Source organism: Oryza sativa, chromosome 2 (genome assembly GCF_034140825.1).
Source record: "Oryza sativa Japonica Group chromosome 2, ASM3414082v1".
NCBI classification, from domain to species: domain Eukaryota; kingdom Viridiplantae; phylum Streptophyta; class Magnoliopsida; order Poales; family Poaceae; genus Oryza; species Oryza sativa.
Genome location: NC_089036.1, coordinates 14,394,760 through 14,416,182, shown reverse-complemented (window position 1 = coordinate 14,416,182; position 21,423 = coordinate 14,394,760). Strand labels below are relative to the sequence as shown.

The following is a 21,423-nucleotide window of genomic DNA, read 5'->3' as shown; positions in this document are numbered from 1 at the left end:
CCGGCCCAGCGGGGAGGGGGAGGGGAAGAGAATGGGCCGGCGGCCCATTCGAAAAGAAAAAGGAGGGAAAAGAAAAAGAAAAAGAAGGAAATGAATTTCTAGGGAATTAACTATTGCTTGTGCTCATTTTTAATTGGTTAAAATTATTTCTAGAGTTCTGAAAATTCCACTAAAAATCTTGTTAGCATATTTCGACATGAAGAACTCAAGAAAAATCCCACATGCCAATTCCGATTATTATTTGCATTAATTTATTAGGGTTTCACTCTTGCTTTTACACTGATATTTTTTTGGGACCATTTATAAATTTAATTTAGGCTTGAGAGAAGAACTTTAGGGTGTGACAGTCTACCTTTTAACTTTCTGACCAACAGAAACGAGAAGAGAAGAGCAAATATATGCGTGACTGGCGTGCCAGAAAAAAGGCTGAGTTAAGTGGTTTAAGCAAGGTGGTAACACCACTCACTCCATTACAAGCAGCAAATGTTCATGTACCGTCAGTACACGGTGAGTGTGAGGTACACATAACTCATCTTGCCGAACTTAGTGACAGACAGAAGAGAGAAGAGAAGAGCAAATATATGCGCCAATGGCATGCAAGGAAAAAGGCTGGGACAGGTGGTGTTAATGAGCATGTAACATCTAGCACTTTAGTGCAATCCACAATTGTTTCTCCACCAGAACAGAGCGATTGTAATAAGGTCCACATAACTCAACTTACTCAAAGTGATGGAAATGGACTATTTACAACGCTATTGCAGGAACCAACCATTGCATATTCTCAGCATATTGAGAGTTGTGTGCTGCAGACAACTGAACTTTCTGACCAACATAAGAGAGACCAGAATAGCAAATATATGCGTGAATGGCGTGCAAGGAAAAGGGATGAGTTAAGTGGTGTTGGCAGTACTGTATCATCTGGCGATCCAATGCAATTAGCAGCTATTTCACCTTCAATTTAGATTGAAGGCGATGATTTTCAAAAAAACTCAGCTTACAGATTCAAGTGATAAACGAAAGAGAGAAGAAAGGAACAAATATCAACGTGAATGGCGTGCAAGGAAGAAGGCCAAGTTAAGTGGTACCGGTAATGTTACATCTGACAGTCCAGTGCTAGCAACAACTATTTCAGCGACAGAACTTAGTGAAGGGGGTGAGGTCGGGCGATCTGCAATCTCCAGCACAGAAAAGAAAGAAGAAAGGAATAGAAAGCAACGTGAGTACCGTGAGAGGAAGAAGGCTGAGTCAAAGAGGGTTAGTGAAGATGATGCTACACTGAGTGTACTAGATAAGGAAAATATTGATCCAGATGATCCAATCGATTGGCTTCATAGAAATGATATGTATAAACGACAAAAAAAGAAGAGTGAATCCGAGATCATTGAGCAAAACCAACAATCACCCTTCTCAGGTGAACACAACTTGTCGGGTTTGATATTTTGTGTTTGTTTGTTGCTGCATACCCAATATTGTTTACAATCCCATAGAATGTAATGAATTCTTCTTTTTAACTAGATGGAATTATGCAATGTCATACTACACAAATACCAAATGTTCATGAGGCCATTCCAGATAACGACTACGTTGAATTCGATAGTGCATTATTCGAGCCTGCAAATGAAGGTGGTGTCGACGACGGTGAGAACTCAACAATCATTATCTCATTTAATACATTATATATACTAACAAAATTTTGAGCATATGCATAATGAACCATCATTCCACAGGTCGTGTTGAGGACGAACAAGGTGCGGACAATGATTTTGATGAAGCCAGTCAAGTTTTGGAGGACGATGGATACGAGTCATATCGTGTTGGTGTTAGTGGCGTTAACGGGATTGGTACTGATGATCCACACGATCGTGTGTACCATAAACTGTCGAAGACACACCATCTCTTAAAAAAAGTGCCTGATTGCAAACACAGCCATGCGATAAGGTTTCAATTTGAGTCTCCTGGGTTCTGTTGTAGGGAGGGAAAGATAAATGTTAAGATTCCTGTAGTGCCTGACGAGTTAATATGGTTGTTTACCAGTCAGGTGCATAATGATGCAAAGTATTTCAGAAAGCACATACAGTACTTCAACTCTCATTTCTCATTCACGAGCCTTGGAGAGACCCTTGACCAACGAGTCAGCACTGCAGCGGGTACTGGTGTGTATACATTTCATGTACACGGTGCGTTGTACCATCGCCTGGAAAATTTGGTTCCAGGATCTCAAGGTCCTCGCCATATGCAGCTTTACTTTTATGATACAGAAGATGCTGATGCACTGGCTCATAGGGTTTGGAGGTCTCCTGACCTTGATATCAACCTTGTCCGAGTCATTCTAGGTATTTTGGCCAAGAACCCATACGTACAAACCTTCAAAAGAGTCGGATCCATGCCTAATTTAGATGACTACATGATTGAGCTCAACACCAATGTAACACCTGACCAACGAAGATATAATGCCCCCACGGCCTCGCAGGTTGCTACTATCAGGTTAGAGGGGGATGATCCAGTGAGAACCTTAGATAGACATGTCTTGGTACGTGCCAAAGGTGATAAGCCCAATTATATCAAAGCATACCATGGTTGTTATGATCCTTTGGCATATCCTTTTTTTAACCCTAATGGGGAGACTGGGTGGAACCTGAAAATGCCATACGAGGATCCCAACCAGATTCCGTTTGATGTGGAAATGGATGAAACATGCGAGGTGCCGACTTTTGGTAATGTATGTACTAACGAAGAAATCACTTTTGATGATCTTCCGGGTACGTATACTAATGGTTTTTGTCGAATAATTTCTAAAGTTTATGCCCATCTGCATTGTTTATGTATATTAATATGTAAGTTTGGATGCAAAGAATGAGATTGTTGACAATTATCTAGACAATGAAGATGATAATGACGATAGTAGCAGATCTGGCAAAGGGAAAAAGGACAAGTTTGTCACAGCGAGGGAGTACTATTGCTTTAGGCTATAGGTTAGAAGGGGACTTCTAAACATCATCTTGTTTGGAGGACAAATTTTCCAACAATGGGCTGTTGACATGTACATCAAAATCGAGTCTATGAGACTCGATTGGTACTCAAAACCTGCGAACCAAAAAAAGATTCGGGCTGAGCTATACCAGGTAAATGATATAACATATTTCCACAACTATTGACATTGTCTCCCATCCAAGATTCAACAGACAAGTTATTTTATCATGGTGTTATTTAATGATTGCAGGGCGTGGTTGATGTGCTTTCTTCTGGAGAGACAAGTGGTTCGGCGGTTGGTAAGAGGGTTGTGCTACCTCGCTCTTTTCCTGGAGGTGATCGCGACATGCAGCGAAGGTTTCTCAATGCGATGGCTCTTGTCCAGCGTTTTGGGAGGCCAGATTACTTTATCACAATGACCTGCAACCCATACTGGGATGAGATAACGGAAAATCTCGAACCTGGCCAGTTACCGCAAGATCGACCAGACCTTGTCGCAAGAATTTTCAGGGCTAAGTTGCGAGACATGCTGGATCTATTTGTGAAGAAAAAATATTTTGGAGAGGTTCAGGCTTATGCGCACGTCACTGAGTTTCAGAAGAGGGGACTACCACATGAACACATCCTATTGATCATGAAGTCAGGCAGTAAATTGACAACCCCAGATGAGTACGATAAAGTGATTTGCGCGGAGATACCAGACAAGGCCAAATACCCTGAGCTACATCTTCTTGCCATCAAGCATATGCTCCACGGACCATGCGGCACATTGAACAAGAATTGTGCTTGTATGGTGGATGGAGAGTGTCGCTTCGACTTTCCTCGACAATTCAATCAGGCAACACAACAAGGGAAGGACTCGTACCCTTTGTACAGGAGGCGAGATGACAGATGGCGTGTCAAGATTAGAGGTGCTGAGTTAGACAACAGGTGGGTGGTCCCATATAATCCAGGATTGCTTATGCGGTATAACTGTCACATCAATGTTGAAGCTTGCGCAAGCATCAAATCTGTGAAGTACCTATATAAGTATGTGTATAAAGGACACGATTGTGCATCTTTCTCGGTTGATCCATCTGGGGAAATAAATGAGATACAACAGTACATAAATGCCAGATATGTGACACCACTAGAGGCTATATATAGGATGCTTGGTTTCCCACTGTTCGGTATCTATCCAGCTGTTTTGCAGCTCCAACTTCATCTTCCTAACATGCAGTATGTCACGTATAATGAGGATGGTAATCTTGAGGATGTTGTCAATCGACCATCTTCTTCTAGGACAACTCTTACGGAGTATTTTAAAATGAATCAAGTAGACCCAGAAGCAAGGAAATTGCTATACAAGGAGTTCCCCGAACACTATCGCTGGATAATTGGACAGAATGTGTGGCAGAAAAGGAAAACGCAGAGAGGTCAAGTTGGACGGGTTGTGTACGCTCACCCTGGAGAAGGGGAGAGATACAACTTGAGAGTTCTTCTCAACCATGTGCGAGGTGCTACCTCGTTTGAAGATTTGAGGACAATGTCAGGTACAACGTACTCTACATTTAGAGAGGCATGCGAGAAGAGAGGGCTTGTGGAGACGGACAAGTCACATGATGATTGTTTAAATGAGGCATCCACTTTCCAAATGCCATCTGCTCTGCGTCAGTTATTTGCAACCATACTGGTATTTTGTGAAGTCACCGATATCCGTGCATTATGGGACAATCACAAGGCTACAATGTCTGAAGATTATAGCCGAGGGAACACTAACCCTGCAGCAGTAGAGCAGATGGTGCTACGAGATATACGTGATTTGCTTCATTCCATGGGGAACGATATCACGGAGTATGGTCTTCTCGAGATCAGTGATATAGGTATTTTTTGTTATACTGGCACATATTTTTTATTAATTTACATTCGCACCACCCATCAATAGTTTCATGACGCATATTTTTGTTTTCACTAATCAGGTGAACGTACCAACGACGTAATGACAGAGATTATAGAGGAACTTAACGTGCTAGTGGACCAAGACCATCTAGACATATACACATCCCTTAATGACGAGCAGCGTGCAGGATTTGATGAGATAATTGATAATGTAACTAATAAGAAGAGCCAGATATTTTTTATCGACGGCCCAGGTGGCACTGGCAAAACGTTTATGTACAAGGCGCTTCTTGCTAGAGTGCGATCCGAGGGATTAATAGCTATTGCAACTGCGACGTCTGGTATAGCAGCGTCGATTTTGCCCGGAGGACGTACTTCACACTCAAGATTCAAAATCCCTATTAAGATTGCTCACAACAGCATGTGCAACTTCACGAAGCAAAGTGGCACCGCGGAATTGCTTCACATGGCGTCCTTAATTATTTGGGATGAAGCTGCAATGACGAAGCGTCAGCTGTTGAGACACTTGATAGGTATCTTCAAGACATTATGGGTTATTTATTGCCATTTGGAGGCAAGGTTGTTGTTTTTGGCGGTGACTTCAGACAGGTTCTTCCCGTGGTTACACGTGGGACAAGGGCCTAGATAACTGATGCAACATTGCAGAGATCGTATTTATGGGAAAATATTAGGAAGATACGATTGTCGCGTAACATGAGGGCTCAATCCAATCCATGGTTTTCGGAATATCTCCTTAGAATTGGAAATGGAACTGAAAACACTATCAGAGATGATTACGTTCGCTTGCCTGATGAAATTGTGATTGCTTATGGGGATAGTGAGGATTCAGTACATTAATTGATTAATCATGTGTTTCCCTCGCTTGATGATGAAAAGAATGCAAGCTCTGCATCTTATATGAGCACACGTGCCATTCTATCCACTAAAAATGATTATGTGGATAAGCTGAATGCGAATATGATTGACAGATTTCCAGTGCAGGCCAAGGTTTATCATAGCTTTGACTCTGTTGATGATGACCCTCACAATAGCTATCCTCTGGATTACCTTAACTCTATCACTCCAAATGGTCTCCCACCACACGAGCTGATAGTAAAAATCAATTGTCCTGTGATTCTTCTTCGCAACCTCGATCCTAATAATGGGTTGTGCAACGGAACTAGACTTATGGTAAGAGCTTTCCAAGATAATGCAATTGATGCTGAGATTGTTGGTGGACAACATGCCAGCAAAAGGGTGTTCATCCCACGGATCCCTTTATCTCCCTCCGATGATATATCTCTTCCTTTCAAATTCAAAAGGAAGTAATTTCCAATACGTCTTAGTTTCGCAATGACCATTAACAAATCACAAGGACAAACCATCCCAAATGTTGGGATCTATCTTCCAGAGCCCGTGTTTTCACATGGTCAGCTATATGATGCATTGTCAAGGGGTGTGTCAAGGCTAACAACAAGGATTTTGGAAAAGCCAAAGAAAGAAGTTGACCCCACAGGGAAGAGCACCAAGAATATCGTGTATAAAGATGTTCTTAACTGGTGAGCAAAGGTAGGTTCGCATGATCAAAATTAATTCGAAAATATATTTTAGAAGATAGTAAATTGTTAATCCGAATGTTACTCACCAACTTCCTCTTGTTTTGTAAAGCACGTCATCACTATTTAGGTGGAATATTATGTGATTATCTTCTCCATACCATCATGTTCTAGATACGTCAATTTGCACCGGATTGATAACATGACTATGTGTTAACACTTATGTCTCACTAAATATTTACTTTTGCCATCGGCAAATTTTAGTAGTTGTTCCATGTATATCTTAAAAGTAGACGTTAACAAGATGACCAACAATTGTTATCTTGTTTTACATGGTGAAACCATTAATTTGATATCTATATCATATCATATTCATATTGTTATTTGAGTTTATATTCACGTCTTTATGCTAACAAAAAAAATTACTAACATAAAATTTTAAATGAATTACACCGTAGCGTTTAGCACGGATATATTAAGTAGTGTTAGAAAGTCTTACGTATAAAACGGATGGAGTAGTTAAGATTTCGCTGCCTTCACATAGAGATGTAGCAGTCCCTGCGCGTAAAGCCACCATCCCCATCGCTGTCGCCAATTTATATTCTTTCTTAATCTCGACGGTTTTTCCTGTTTCCAACTAGAAGCGCGTGTCCCTGGCTCCCCGCCCCGCACTCTACCGCCGAAGAAGCCAGGAAGGGAGTAGGAGGAGCAGGAGGACAGGGTCAGCGGTCCAGAGGCAACGCACGCGATTGCGGTTCTGCCTTCGCGCGACCAAGTCCTCGCTTTTACCATCCGCCCTTGCTTTCTACTGTTATATATCCTCTTGCTATGTGCTGCTCTTCCTTGTTCTTCTTGCCTACTACTAATTCTTCCGATCTGTCCGCAGAGGTACGCGCAGTTATTTCTGGACCTTCTTGATAGTTAAGGTCGATCTTGGTTACTGGAATTTATAAGGAATCGGGATTTGGTGTGTGTATTCTTGGCAAGTTGGCACGGGGGATGATCTTTGCCCAATTCAGTTTCATTTGTGCGCAGAAACTTGCTTGCTGCGGAATCTGACCCAAGGAGTTTTCGAGATGAGCGGGAGGAGATCGTTCTTCGCATCCAAGAAGCCGTCGCGGAGCAGCAACCCCTTCGACTCCGACTCCGACGATGGCGGGAGGGAGCAGAGACCGGCGAGGGCCTCCTCCGTGCCTCCTCCGGCCGACCAGCGGGGCTCCCTCTTCGGCGGCGGGGATGGCTTCTCCGCCTCGTCGGCGGCGGCGAGGAGCCGGTACAGGAACGACTTCCGCGACACCGGCGGCGTGGAGGCCCAGTCGGTGCAGGAGCTGGAGGGCTACGCGGCGTACAAGGCGGAGGAGACCACTCAGCGGGTGCAGGGCTGCGTCCGCATCGCCGAGGAGATGAGGGATACCGCGTCCAAGAGCCTCGTCACCATACACCAGCAGGGCCAGCAGATCACGCGCACGCACATGATGACCCTCGACATCGACCAGGATCTCTCCAGGGTAACTAACACAAACTAATAACTAATACTATGTGATTACTCAGAAGCCTGATTAATTCTGTTTGATCACATAGTGGCGTAACAAGTCCCCACCAAAATTGGCCTGTTTCCTTCAGAATTCCATCCTTAATAAGTCCACGAAAACTGAAACAAACTTCGTGTCACACTTCAGAAATTAATTGCCAACTCCAAATTTACTGTATTATGTGGTAATAATGGCTAAAGGGAATTCTTCGCACCTTTTCAGAGCGAGAAGCTGCTGGGTGATCTTGGGGGTATATTTTCCAAAAAGTGGAAGCCAAAAAAGAATGGAGAAATCAGGGGGCCTATGCTAACTAGAGGTAATCTCCAACTCTAGTCTTGAAATAGTAGACTGCAACAACAGTTGCTGACAGGGAAAGCTTGTACTATGTGGTATCACTTATCAGTTATGTTCTCTGTGTAACTAACTGGAAGGATGGAATTACTTGTATGCAGATGATTCCTTCATTCGGAAGGGCAGCCATTTGGAACAAAGGCACAAACTGGGACTATCGGATCACCCACCTCAATCGAATGCACGCCAATTCCATTCCGAGCCAACTTCAGCCCTCCAGAAAGTGGAGGTAATGCGCTAAGACATATATGGTGATTGATTTGCTAAGTGTGTGTATTCTGATTATCTTGTTGTGTTGCTCAGATGGAGAAGGCAAAGCAGGATGATGGCCTATCTGATCTAAGTAACATATTGACCGAGCTGAAAGGCATGGCGGTTGACATGGGCACTGAGATTGACAGGTGAATGCCACATTTTTCACTTTAGTTCATAAAAACTAATACACACTTGTTTTTTCTGAGATTGGCGTATTGTTATGTGGAATCCCTTTTTTGTGCTCTAATTCCAGCGTACTTTTATAGTTTGTACTAACTGCCAGTTTATGTTTAGTCCATTCTTTAAAAATTTTCACTTCTTCATGCTGAACGAACTAAAAAGGAGTAAAAAGTTTGGCCAAAGTACCTTCAAATTCAAGCGGCAAATTACTTCCTAATATCTAATCTGGAACACTTTGCATAATTATATTTAAATCTGATGAGTATTGTTGCTTTAACAGTCCAACCAATAAAAATCATCATGTGATATGTCTTTTTGTCTGTTGATTGGATTCAGACAAACAAAGGCTTTGGGAGATTCAGAGAAGGACTACGACGAACTGAACTTCAGGATCAAGGGAGCAAACACTCGGGCACGCCGTCTGCTTGGAAAATAAACTGCAGAATATAATCTCATCACAGGACAGGAGTCCTTCCATCCCTTTTACCCTTAGTCTTGTGGAGGATAATTAATTGTTTTGTGGGCCATTGGTTCTGATGATTCTGTGCATCAGATTTTGATCAGTACGGTGAATGGTTGGTCCTGGATATGTCAGGGTATAATGTATCTGTATATACTGCTATAGCCATTAGCCAGTAATGCTTTGTGCCATTGTTTTGGAATTTGGATCGTTCGCAATTGTTTCAAATCGCGTTAGCATCAATAAAATTAGCAATCTGCCAAGCCTCTCATAATCGATATAACCATAATCACTAACTCGTCGGTGGGAAGCCGCTAGCCGCTAGGATGCGATGTCATGTGATGGGTTCTCCTAAGCTCTGTTCTTTCCTTCAAGTTCCTAGCCCCTCATCCTTGTTTTCCGCACGTACGCTTTTCAAACTGCTAAACGGTGCATTTTTTGCAAAAAGTTTCTATACGAAAGTTGCTTAAAATAATCAAATTAATCCATTTTTTTTAAAAAAATTAGCTAATACTTAATTAATCATGTAATAATACATGTTCCATTTTGCGTGCCGGGGAGGAGGGTATCACAACCCCTCCTCCCGAACGCAGCCTAAGGTCATTTCCAACCCAATGACTAGGATGGTGTCCATAGCATTAAATAAGCTGCCACCTAGAATGAAAAAATGATATGACAAGTGAATAAATGAGAAAAGAGAAGGAAACCATGTTTTACATGAGACATGGTTTCTACACAACATCTAAGATATCATGTGAGATAAGTAGTATTAAATTTAAGTATGGAACAGTGGTGTTTGCATTGGAAGAGTAGTGTTTAGTACTAGTTTCTTGATGATGTGGAGTTTATGGAAATTATGTATAGTGTTTTAGGTTGGGAATGGCCTAAGTATTCAACCAGATTTGGGTCTCATATAAAAATTTGTGCGAAAAATAGCTTTGACGCCGTACTTTTGCCTTTTGCTTATTGAAAGCAATGGTATTTTGTACCTCGGCGTTTTTTGTGATAGCACGGCCCTTGATTACTGCACCAACAAAATTTTGTCAAAGAAACAAAACCCATATAACCATTGAAGTAAAAATGTAGTTGAGCGTGAGTTAAATGGTACACAGTCCTTGATGAGCCGTTGGATTGGCTTGGACGGTTGATATTACTTGACTGCATGCTGGTGCCTTCACGGTGTGAAGGCAGAGGATACTCTTCACGGGCCACCGCACCGCGCCACTCCAACCTCTCCGTGGTCCGTGCTCACCGCTCCGGGCAACGTAACCGCCTGTGCTCCTCCCTCTGATTCCTCTCCACGGTGTTGGGCTAAATTCACTCCACATGTACCTTTTGTTCTCAGCCCATTGCAGTAAAAATGCCTAATAATTGTGAGCCATTGATTCATGCCTTGATCAATGGTTGATATTGCCTTATCCTTGTGGTAGGAAGAAAAACCCTAGCCTCCATTGGAGGGAGAGAGAGCAGTAGCCTTTGATCGAAGAAATAACCAACAAACACAAGAGAGGGAGAGGAAGAAGTCCAGCTTGTTCAGCTCGGGGCTCTTACCCGATCTTTATCAAGTCAGCGATTAGAGGCTCAAACGTGGTTGGATTGGCACCAAACTTGGTGAGTTTGTTCCTCACTTTGAGCACTTTAATCTGGCCAGTTTGGATGAGAAATGTTTGAGTAGAGCACCGGATTTGAGTAGTGGTTTATCAACTCGAGTTACTGAAATTACAGATTGTGCAACAATTAGTAAAGTGTCAGTTTGAGGGGTCAAACGGTGTCCGATTAAGCTGTTTTTTGGATAGCTTGGAAGGGACTCATAGACCATCATTTCTGCCATGTTTCATCAATTTGCATCTGTGGTTTGAGAGATCTCAGCTGAGAACCGAAGAGGACAAAATCTGCCATTTCTCTGCTTGTTTGTTGATATACCTCTTGTTAGCTTTGATGGTTGATGTTGATGATGCCAAGTGTGTAACTTGATGTTGTAGTTGCTATTGAGATGTGCCTCTAGATGTTCTAGAGAAGACTCCAATTGTACCCATTGTTGATTATAGTGGAAGCTTGGAGTGGACCGTTGGTCCCGTAGTTTTTTACTCCTCACATCGAGGAGGTTTTTCCACGTAAATCACCATATCTTGTGTGTATGTGTTTATTGTTATTGCATTGTTGATTTGCTAGTTGAAACTATCCTCAAAGTTCATGGCAAGATGATGGGTTGATTGTGTGAAATATGTTTGCCGGTTAGTGAATTGTACTTTGCACATTCTAGGTGTTTTGGTTCAGTCCCAACACACGGTCCTCCCACTCCCAATGGCCGCCGCAACCAAAGGTTCTTGTGGAAGGCTACAGCGCGGGAGGCTAAGGTGGACGGGATAATGATGTGGACACTGGCGCCAGTCCTGGAGCTGGAACGCATCGCTGTCGACTCCGGTGGTGACCCAGATGCCATCCACCACTGCGCGGTAAGTTCCCATTTATCCCGTTTATCTTAACCAGGGTTTACGATTCCGAGATGGCCTTATGTTTCGGGCTCTGGCGGAACAATGGTTTTCGCGAAATTCGGTGGAATGCCGGTAGATTTCGAACAAATTTCATAAACCAAATTTTGAATACAAATTCCCTGAGTTTACCTAAGCTCGCGAAAACCGGTCGGCTTTGGCGAAATTCTGAGCGAAATCATCAAAATTTCAATTGGTAACTAGAAAAAGAGGTAAACTAATTTTTTTTTCCTTTTTTAATTCTTTATTCTTTTCTTTCCTACTATAAATTTTAGTAAATATATGGAATACATCAATTTATTAAAAAAAATTATATCCCAATAGGTTTGATGAATATCATACTATTTATAAGATTTTATTTAATTTTTTTCTTTTTTATCAATTCAAATTTAAATTTGGATGAAACTCATCGAAATCCGGCTTCTGCAGCCTCGTCGAAACCTCGAAATTTCGTGGAATTCGATCGGTTTTCGTCGGAATCGTGAACCCTGGTCTTAACTATCTCTCTCTCTGAGAGAGGTATGTGAATATTCTAATTTTGCATAGTTTTGAATGTGTTAATAGTCCGGAAATAATTTCTTTAAGAAAATCTTTTGTGGATGGGGGCTGCTTTGCTAACGGTGTCCATATTTTGCTCTAGCTGTACTGGAAATTAAAGTATCCTTTACTTATAGGTTAGGCTTAGGCATTGTTCTAGTCACATGTTTGTTGTATTATCAAGGGGCAATTATGTAACATTCCGATCTAAGGCTTAATAGAATTATTAGAATACTCATATAACAAGTTGCAACTTCTTTTTCGAAAGCCGATTTCTAAAGAACTCTAAAGTTAAGCATGCTTGGCTTGGAGTAATTTAGGGATGGGTGACCGGTCAGGAAGGGCCCGGCCTAGAAGAGGCGGGACGTTACAAATTCGTACCCTGCTAGTCGGTACGTTTTCTTCAATGGGAACCTCTTCCTTCCTTTTGGAATAGGAAGGCTTGGAATTCTGTGTGTCATCAATTATTTTGTACAATTTGTGTGATGAGACCATGTCTACCCTAAATATTTCACCTATAGCTGATTCGCATGCAGGGACACAAATATTACAACCGACAGTTTAATGAATATTAGGTTGGTTCCTGTACTTCAGTCATGAAAAATGGCAAGAGCGAGGGATCAAAAGGGCTAGCTGCTGGTGTTTTTCCATGGTGTCAGCAAACATATTTTGATGCTGCTGATATTGTGGTCAAGAAGAAGAATAAGTTAATTAATTCAGGTTGGCTCTATGCACGTGGAGCTGCCGACTTGAATGATCTGTATCTTGTTTATGTTATGAGGAAGCAGGTCTACTAATTAAATTGATAAGTAACAATTAAGATCAGGATTAGACAAAGGTGCCGTATACTTTATTATATTTCTTTTAATTAGCTGATGAAGTCCATCTTAATTAGGTATATGTTCTAGAACCTCTTTTGTTGCCTTGCGCTTCCCGCTCTTACGGCTTCTCTTTTTGCTAGACTCTGGCGCTTCTTTGTTCATTGTTTTCTTCTCCTCGCCTGTCTTCCCTTTATCTTTTCGTCTTAAGGCATCATCTGTGTGAGCGCACCTATCAACGATCTCGAATAACTTGCGTGCAGAGGTGATTCATCATGTCGCCAGCTCCTAGGTAGTGTAGCAACCTCGGACGCCTGATTTGAACGCACGTATCACAGAAGCATCGATGATTTCGAGGATCGTATTTCGGCATTCGTTGAAGCGCCAAATATAGTCCCTCAAGGATTCACCGGGGTTCTGAGTTAAGGCAAGTAGGTCGTCCTCGATTGCATGGCGTTTGTACGTTCCCTGGAAGTTAGCGACGAACTGCTGCCACAAGTCTTCCCATGAAGAAATCGAGCGAGGAGGAAGATGAACCAGCCATGATCGGGCTGATCCTTTTAACGCAGTTGGTAAGTAATTTGCCAGTGCGTTGTCGTCTGCCCCAGCAGCATAGAGAACTGTAGAATAGACATGAAGGAACTCCTTGAGGTCTATGCTTCCATCATACTTCTCTATTGCTCCTGGTCGGAATTTCTCAGGCCACCGTACTTCTCGTACTGTGGGTGTGAATGCTCTGCATCCTCCTCCCGGTACGATACGCGGTCGGTGTCCATGCTGTCTTCTAGGTGGTCTAGCTGATGATGAGGACGATGAAGATGATGATGACGAAGGGCCGCTCGGATATGGAGCGTTGCACCTGGATCGGCGTCCTTGTTGATGATATCGACGGGAGGCTGGAGAATTCGACTCCTGCCATCGTCGATCATCGTTATCTCGTCGTTGACCTCGACCATTGTCGTCCCGATCTCGCCGTTCTCGACGGTCATCATCATGATGACTTCGACAATCCTATCGGTCTTGGTTCTTGTTAGGGTGGCCTCCTTGATTCGCAACGTTGTTTCATCGCGGCGGAGGATGGCGTTGGTGAGCATTGTTGTCAACTCGTTGTTCCCGCTGACGCCCAACTAAGTGATCGCGTAAATCGTGATTACCTTGTGGCGGTGGGGTTTGATGACGAGGGACACGAGGTGAAGCATTGCGGGGATTTCGACCTAGATCTCGACTTGGGTGATTGCTATGGTCTTGACTGACTTCGGTGTCGGCTCCGTCATGTACATCATCTCCTTGATGCGGCAAGTCTGGGGCTGGTGGTTTGGCAACTGTCGCAAAAGCACTGTTCAGGTTGGCCATTGTCTCCCAAAGTCGCTGAACCCATTGATCACCGTTGGGATGCAAGACCGTATCGAAAGGGCTTTCTCTTAGGATCGAGTTAACGATGTTCAGATGTTGGGCAGGAGTGCGGGTGTGATCCGCGTTTGCTCGAGCAGATGGTTCACCGCCGCCCTCCCGTTGATCATGTTCATGTCACGTGGAGAGTTTGATTCTCGATCATCCCGACCGTGCAGGACCGAGGGTTCGTGAGGATCCAAACCTACAAATCCTACCAAACGATCTGGGTTTTTGTCTGCGTCTTGTTCCTTTGCAACACGCCGAGATTGAACTCGTGGTTGTTGGAGTTGAGGGCAGGAAGATTTGGTAGCGTTGAGAAAAACTCTGCAGCTTGAGAGATCATGCATTTTCCATTTGTGGATCGGACACCAAGTGGTATTTGTCGGTGAAGTTCGTTGGATTCCTCGTTCTTTATAAGATCTGAGTTCATCCTTCACATGTTGTGCCACTGGGTAGTCTGATAGAAAGTGCTTGGGTGTTTTATGGATAACACACCAGGCAGATGATTTCTGAGAGAACATCCTTGTCGGCGCCTGGTTCCCGATGAGGGGATGGGGATTGGCCGCTTGAGGTTGACGTTGTCATAGTCGTTGTCTGTTTTTTCCGTATGGATGGAGGGAGGCACCGATGACATGTCATTTCTCGAAGTCGTAGCTACGACGTTCTTGTTCCCGACAGAGATTGGGCCAGACGAGATCGGTATCGCAGAGTAAACCGGAAAGTCGATGGATCCGAGTTGAGTCCACATTAGCGGAATTGAGGTTGGATCTCCTGCAATGGGGCCGATGTAGACAAAGTTGTTGGAGCGGCTTGAAGTCATGTCGGCAGAACCTTGATCACCAAAGCCCCCTACCTGGCGCGCCACTATCGACGGGGGGTACCCGTAGACCGGATGAATTGGGTATTGGGGTACGTTGGTACGAGAATCTACACGATACAAAATCAAAGTAGAAAAGAGACAAGGATTATACTGGTTCAGGCCCCTCGTGAGGTAGTAGCCCTAATCCAGTTTATATGAGATTTATATGGAAAACCACATAATACAAAGGGAACGGATGAATCCGATGGTACCGGCGAGATCCTTGTCGAGATTGTTCGACGAGATACCCCGGTGGCTTCGGCTTAAGTCATTCGGCTTTGTAAACTATGATGGGTGTGTTGGTGCTATGATTCGATGATCCTCAGCCCATTCGAAGGTGTGCCTTTTATACCATGAGTTGCCTTAGTCTCTAAGTAGAACTCAAAGACAACGAACCCTGCACGATAGAGAATAGTCCCTATCCTCTCCGAGTAGGACTCTGATAATCTCTAGCCTGTGAGGATATTTTCCATAATATCTTGTATATTTCCTTATCGCATACGGAAACATATCGTATGATACGAGGTATGCCAATCCGGTATATTTGGTAAATCGTAGGGTAGAAGGTATGCCTTATCCGTAACCCTAATAGATTTCCTAGTGAGAAACAGTGTCTACAGAAAGCTTAATTTAATTCTACCGCAATACTTCATGCACTGATTTGCTCGTTGCTACCAGAACACGCTTGTTGACGAGAAATCCGCGCTCGGCAGATGGTGCCAAAACTATGTTGGCGCGAACTAAGTTGAAGAACACAACTGCCTGGGAGATCTACTTAGCTCTAGTGCAGGTCCAAAGGTTGATGAGATGCAGGCATGCCAGTCAGTTTGATCCTACAACTGACAAGATATACAAATAGCAGATCAATGAGCCGATTGACTGACAAGTCGATGGAATAATTCCAGTCGATGCCAATACTAGCCGATAGCGATAGGGTTTTGAGCTGTCGGCTATATGTTTGATGCAGAATCTGACACTTGATGTAAATAAAGTCAATCGGCTGATGATAATGTAATATAACAACAATATAATCTAATAGAAACCAATCGGCTAATAATGATACGATAGAATAAGCACGGATCCAAAGGTTAAAGCATACATCGGCTGGAGGTCTGTTGACGGTCGTTAGCAATCAGTTTTGACCGTCAATACTACCAAAATAGAGGAGAACTAGTTATGCTTTCAATGCATATTTGTGTTAGAACAATAAATGTTCCACTAGTACTAGGATTACTAACCTCTTGTAGAGAATGAACATAAAATAGAGGAGAATCAACATCAAAACAAGCGATTAATGAATCGGGCGATGTCGAGAATCAAACTTGTGGAAAGATGGGCCAAGAACTCAGAAATGACACGACCAACTCGGCCAAAATTCACAAGTCTACAAAATATATCAAGAGGGGAGGCCGCCAACCGAAATTGGGCTGGTTTGGCCCAGCCTATGGTTCGGCCGAACCCATCATGGTGCCATTGGATGCAAGGTTGCAGCTGGATGGTGTGGATTAGCCCCCAATGACGGTTGGAGGGTATTTCCGACCATTCCAACCGTCACAACCATCATTGGGAGGCTATATAAACCTCTCACTCTCTCCATTTCAACACACACTTCAAGCAAAGTTCTCTCATATTCTCTCAAGCTTAGTTTAGTATTCTCAAGCTTGTGGAGTAGGAATAGAATAGAAAACAGAGTCTAGAAGTCTTCGGAAGAGTTCGGGTATGGCTCTAGCAGCTCTCCTTTCTTCTTTTGTAAGACTTGTACTTTATTTAGAATATTCTTCTTTATACAATTCTAGTATTGTAATACTTTCCAAGTATATGAGCGCCAACTTTACTTTATATCTGACTTATATTGATTTTACTGCTAGCTTATTTGGGAGATGCAATGGTACGGGTATAGTGTTTGCTTATGCAATTACTCTATGTTATGACGATGACATTAGAGTAGTATCTAGTAGTTTAGGCGTGGTGTCTAGATTATTGGGTATCATTATTTTGTGTTATATGCTGCGGAAGAGAGGTGGGCCACTGATGGTGACAGCTCAGTACGGGTATTCCTCCGCGCTTGTATATAGTCCTAAGTTAATTTCCTGGGGAGGGTATTCCTCCGTATTTAGCCCCGGTTGTATGGTCATGACGGGCTGTCGTAAGGAACTGGACAGTCAGGGGTGGCTTCTCGAAGTACCAGGAGGGCATCGGAAAGAGGGTATTAGCTAGTTAATCTTATAGCAAAGATGTATGCATAATATGTATTCTATAAGTATAGGAATAGATTCTTTTCTATTTTCTTCCCACTTAGCTTAGATAGTTTAAATATGAGAATGAGTAGTCTTATGCTTGTCTTTCATTCTACCCTATGAATTGTACTAACCATTGCTTAGACTATGGTTATTACAAGTAATATATAAATTATTAGTACGATTCTCTCTACTATAATCTTCCCACGAGATTAAACAAATACGATATCCTTGGAATACTCTCGGGTGAAATGGTACAATGGTATATCCGTGTGCTTGCGGATGAACTCTGTAACCATAATATACCAGGAGTATTTCTGCGCCATTGCTGGGAATTATATTTCTAGTAATGTCGTTAAGAAATACCAATAAACATTTCTGGCACCGTTGCCGGGAAGATTTATAAAAGAGATTACCACTACTATTACTCTATATTTACCTCTGTATAATCATTGTCCTTTGCAGGCTAACCTTGGTTTTTTTCACTTTTATTGTGGAAACAGGGTAGTGCATGATTGGTTTTAACTTGCCGAAAAACTTCAAGGAAAATCCAGAGGCTTTCTTTCAGAGCGTCAAGTCGCGAGTCGTCGCTCCGCAGAAAACTCTTCCGACACAGAAACCAGCCATACCAGTGCCACGAACTTTCAAGACTATGGCTGACAAGACCCTCTGTGAATTCGCTGCTCCCTCTGCTGACAATGTGGCCACTGGGTCGCAAATCAACATGGCAGACGTGAATTTCGATCTGAAGTCCAGCCTTATCACGATGGCGCAGGCTAGCCCGTTCTGTGGCAAGCCTAAGGAGGATGCCAACACACATCTGCAACAGTTCCTGGAGATCTGCAGCATGCACACAATGAAGGGGGTCAGTCCTGACACCATCAGGCTGCGACTGTTTCCGTTTTCCTCCTTGGGAAAGCGAAACAGTGGTTTTATGCCAACCGTGCCACGATCAACACCTGGGACAAATGCTCAATGGCATTCCTGTCAAAGTTCTTCCCGATAGGCAAAACCAACACCCTTCGTGGGAGAATTTCAAGTTTCCAGCAGACAAGGGACGAGTCCATTCCTGAGGCGTGGGAACGACTTCAGGAATACATGGCCGTCTGTCCTCATCATGGGATGGATGACTAGCTGATCCTGCAAAACTTCTATAATGGACTCACTCCCACGTCTCGCGACCACCTGAACGCGGCAGCTGGAGGAGCCTTTTTCTCTAAGACGGTTCGAGGAGGCGTCGACTTGATAGAGAAAATGGTCTCCAATATGGGCTAGAGCGAGGAATGACTTCAGACCTGTCATCGAGGCATGCACACCGTCAAGGAGCCGGAGATGCTTGCTGCCAAACTGGACCTCCTCATGAAACTCTTGGACGATCACGAGAAAAGGCCAAAAGGCACCATCAAGGCCTTGGACTCACACGTCACGTGTGAGGTCTGCGACAGCATGGACCACTCTGGGAATGACTGCCCAGAAACCCATGAAGAAGTCCACTCGTGATCCGCCATATCCTAACCCTGTAGAAACCAGCAGTATCACCCAAGAAGCACCATCTGGAAGCACGACTGATGAAGAAGTTCAGCCAGAAAAGACCGTGCCCCAGGAGTATTGTGACACACGACTGCTGCCATTCCCTCAGAGAAGCAGGAAACCGGCAGTAGATGAGTAGTTCGCTCATTTTCTTGAGGTGATTCAGAAGATCCACATTAACGTGCCGTTGTTGGATGCCATGCAAGTGCCAACATACGCACGTTATCTCAAGGATATACTCAACAACAAAAGGCCGCTCCCAACAACTGAAGTGGTCAAGCTGACAGAGCAGTGCAACAATGTCATACTCCACAAGCTCCCGGAAAAGAAGAAGGATCCGGGGTGTCCCACGATCATCTGCTCGATTAGGACACATAAATTCGACCAAGTCCTCTACGAGTTAGGAGCAAGTGTAAGCGTCATGCCCAAAGACGTCTTCGACAAGCTCAACTTCATGGTGTTGGCACCAACACCGATGCACCTGCAGTTGACCGACTCATCGGTCCGCTACCTAGCTGGGATAGCGGAAGATGTACCGATCAAGATTCGGGATTTCTTTATCCCGGTCGACTTCGTGGTGCTCGACATGGACACTAAAAAGGAGACGCCGCTCATTTTGGGGAGTCCATTCCTTAGCACCGCGGATGCCAACATTGATGTAGGAACAGGAAGCATCCGTTTCCGTATCAACGGGAAGGAAGAAAAATTTGAGTTTTAGCCGAGGACCGAACAATGTTCCATGGTCCGGATCAAATACGGGCCAAACCCACAGAACAGCCAAGAAACAAGAGAAGCCAGCTCAGAGGAAGCCATCGCCCGCACCAAAACCAAAGAAGGTGTGGAAGGTAAAGCAAAAGACGCCCGCTCCATCACCTCCGGAGATGGGTGGAAACTCCGCGAACTAAACTGAAGGGAGGTATGGTCTTGCACGTTGGACCGAAAATGACGTGACCTTCGCCAACAGGTAAATTGGTATGTATCCACATATTTATTTCCATCAATTTGCATTTTTGCATCAATGCATATGTGAATTCCAAAATTTGCATTTAGAATTGAATTTTGAGAAAATTACTTCAAATGAATTTTCCAGAGCAAACCAAAATAAAATTTTCAACGAAAATTCGCTGAGCCATGACCGCACTGACCGTTGGAATCCAACGGCCGAATGTGGGGTTGGTTGGGCCCACCAAGGGTTTGGCCTCCAGCAAGGCCAACGGTTGCGTGCCTCTTTCTTTGAGGCAACGGCTAGTGGGTCCCACAGGTCGGTTATGACCGTTGTGGGCATTCTATTTAAGCCAACCGGCCGGGAGAAGGAAATCCACCCCCATTTCAACTCATTTTCACTCCCTCTCCATGATTTGCTCTCAAAATTCATTCAAGCTTTGTTAGTTTCCCTCAAATTCAAGCATTTAGTTGCATAAACAAGTTGCTTTGATGAAGCTAACCGGCGGGTGAAACTTTTGTTATTCTAACCCCCGTCGAGTTAGTTTGTTCTTGTTCCTTTGTGCAGGATGAGGAGGCAACTGTCTAGTCTGTTCAAGAAGGGATCCGGCTCTCCATCAAGTCATCATGATGAGTCTAGTGCTCGTTCATCCGTAGACGTCTCGATGGAGGATGCTGACATTCCACAACATCTCTTGAGCGACACCGACCTCGACCTTGTCGGTGATCGGGAAAGACAAACCTACTACATGCTGAAGGACCGGGAGTATGCCCACACGTGGGTATACTCTCCGGCGCTGCTAAAAAGATAGGTATGGATACTAACTTTCGTGCTATTTGGAAAGCTGTTGGATGGCAGAGATTTACTGTAGTAGATGAGCCTGGTTCTCGTTTGCTTACTTTGCAATTTCTGTGCACTTCGAAAGAAATAGAAGATGGAATTTCCTTTCGCTTTTTCCATAATGAATACACACTTTCATGGAAAGGATTAAGTACACTTCTTGGTTTTCACGATTCCTATAAAATCGATCTTCGGGAAGGAATTTCCGGGTTTGAGAAAAACAGATTTTGGGAAGACATTTCTGGTGCTTCAATTTGCAAGAAATTAGGATGAATGATATCCATAATCCTACAATTAGGCCTATTCACAAATGGATTGCTATGACTTTGTTTCCTATAGGTGATCTTAGACATATTAGAGAGGATGAACTGATTATCATGTTTGCCATGGTTAGGAAGATTAAAATTGCTCCTATAAAATGTATGATAAGGCAATGGTTAGAAAGTATAAGATTTACTGCTCCTGTTATGCACTTCTCTGATTACTCGCATAGCAAAGGGACTAGGGGTTATTACCAATGATCAAATTGCTTATATTTCAACCGCTCGTCCCTGTGTTGATGAGAGTTATCTAGTGCAAGGGCATATCCTTAA

The 21,423-nt window shown here is 43.5% G+C and overlaps 1 protein-coding gene, 1 long non-coding RNA gene and 1 other non-coding gene across 8 annotated transcripts; 2 read left to right on the top strand and 1 right to left on the bottom strand.

Moving 5' to 3' along the window:
• Positions 1–7,074: 7,074 nt before the first annotated feature.
• Positions 7,075–9,384, top strand: LOC4329226 (SNAP25 homologous protein SNAP32-like). Of its 5 annotated transcripts, none has more exons than XM_066307124.1 (7): positions 7,075–7,179; positions 7,291–7,330; positions 7,440–7,912; positions 8,159–8,252; positions 8,389–8,516; positions 8,591–8,688; positions 9,059–9,384. In XM_066307124.1, exons 3-7 carry the CDS (start codon positions 7,481–7,483, stop codon positions 9,156–9,158), a joined length of 852 nt encoding a protein of 283 aa, XP_066163221.1. In that variant the 5' UTR covers positions 7,075–7,179; positions 7,291–7,330; positions 7,440–7,480; the 3' UTR covers positions 9,159–9,384. The 5 variants fall into 5 exon arrangements, with proteins under 5 accessions (XP_066163221.1, XP_066163220.1, XP_015622819.1 ...); XM_066307123.1 differs by having other exon boundaries at positions 7,424–7,912; XM_015767333.3 differs by having other exon boundaries at positions 7,075–7,292; positions 7,424–7,912.
• Positions 9,385–10,591: 1,207 nt separating this feature from the next.
• Positions 10,592–13,105, top strand: LOC136355439 (uncharacterized). 2 transcript variants are annotated; one of them, XR_010739692.1, is made up of 3 exons: positions 10,592–10,793; positions 11,446–11,638; positions 12,748–13,105. It is a non-coding gene; the product is annotated as an uncharacterized lncRNA (long non-coding RNA). The 2 variants fall into 2 exon arrangements; XR_010739691.1 differs by lacking the exon at positions 10,592–10,793 and having other exon boundaries at positions 10,908–11,638.
• A 5,429-nt stretch (positions 13,106–18,534) lies between these two features.
• On the bottom strand, positions 18,535–18,641 carry LOC112938058 (small nucleolar RNA R71). Its single transcript, XR_003241108.1, has one exon. It is a non-coding gene; the product is annotated as a small nucleolar RNA R71 (small nucleolar RNA).
• Positions 18,642–21,423: the final 2,782 nt, after the last annotated feature.

Excerpts from the sequence above, each read along its gene's own strand:
- LOC4329226 (XM_015767333.3), top strand. The coding sequence starts at position 7,233 with ATGTGCTGCTCTTCCTTGTTCTTCTTGCCTACTACTAATTCTTCCGAT. Across the intron at positions 7,293-7,423 it reads CTTCCGATCTGTCCGCAGAG|TTTCATTTGTGCGCAGAAAC; the intron begins GTACGCGCAGTT and ends TGCCCAATTCAG. Across the intron at positions 7,913-8,158 it reads TCGACCAGGATCTCTCCAGG|AGCGAGAAGCTGCTGGGTGA; the intron begins GTAACTAACACA and ends GCACCTTTTCAG.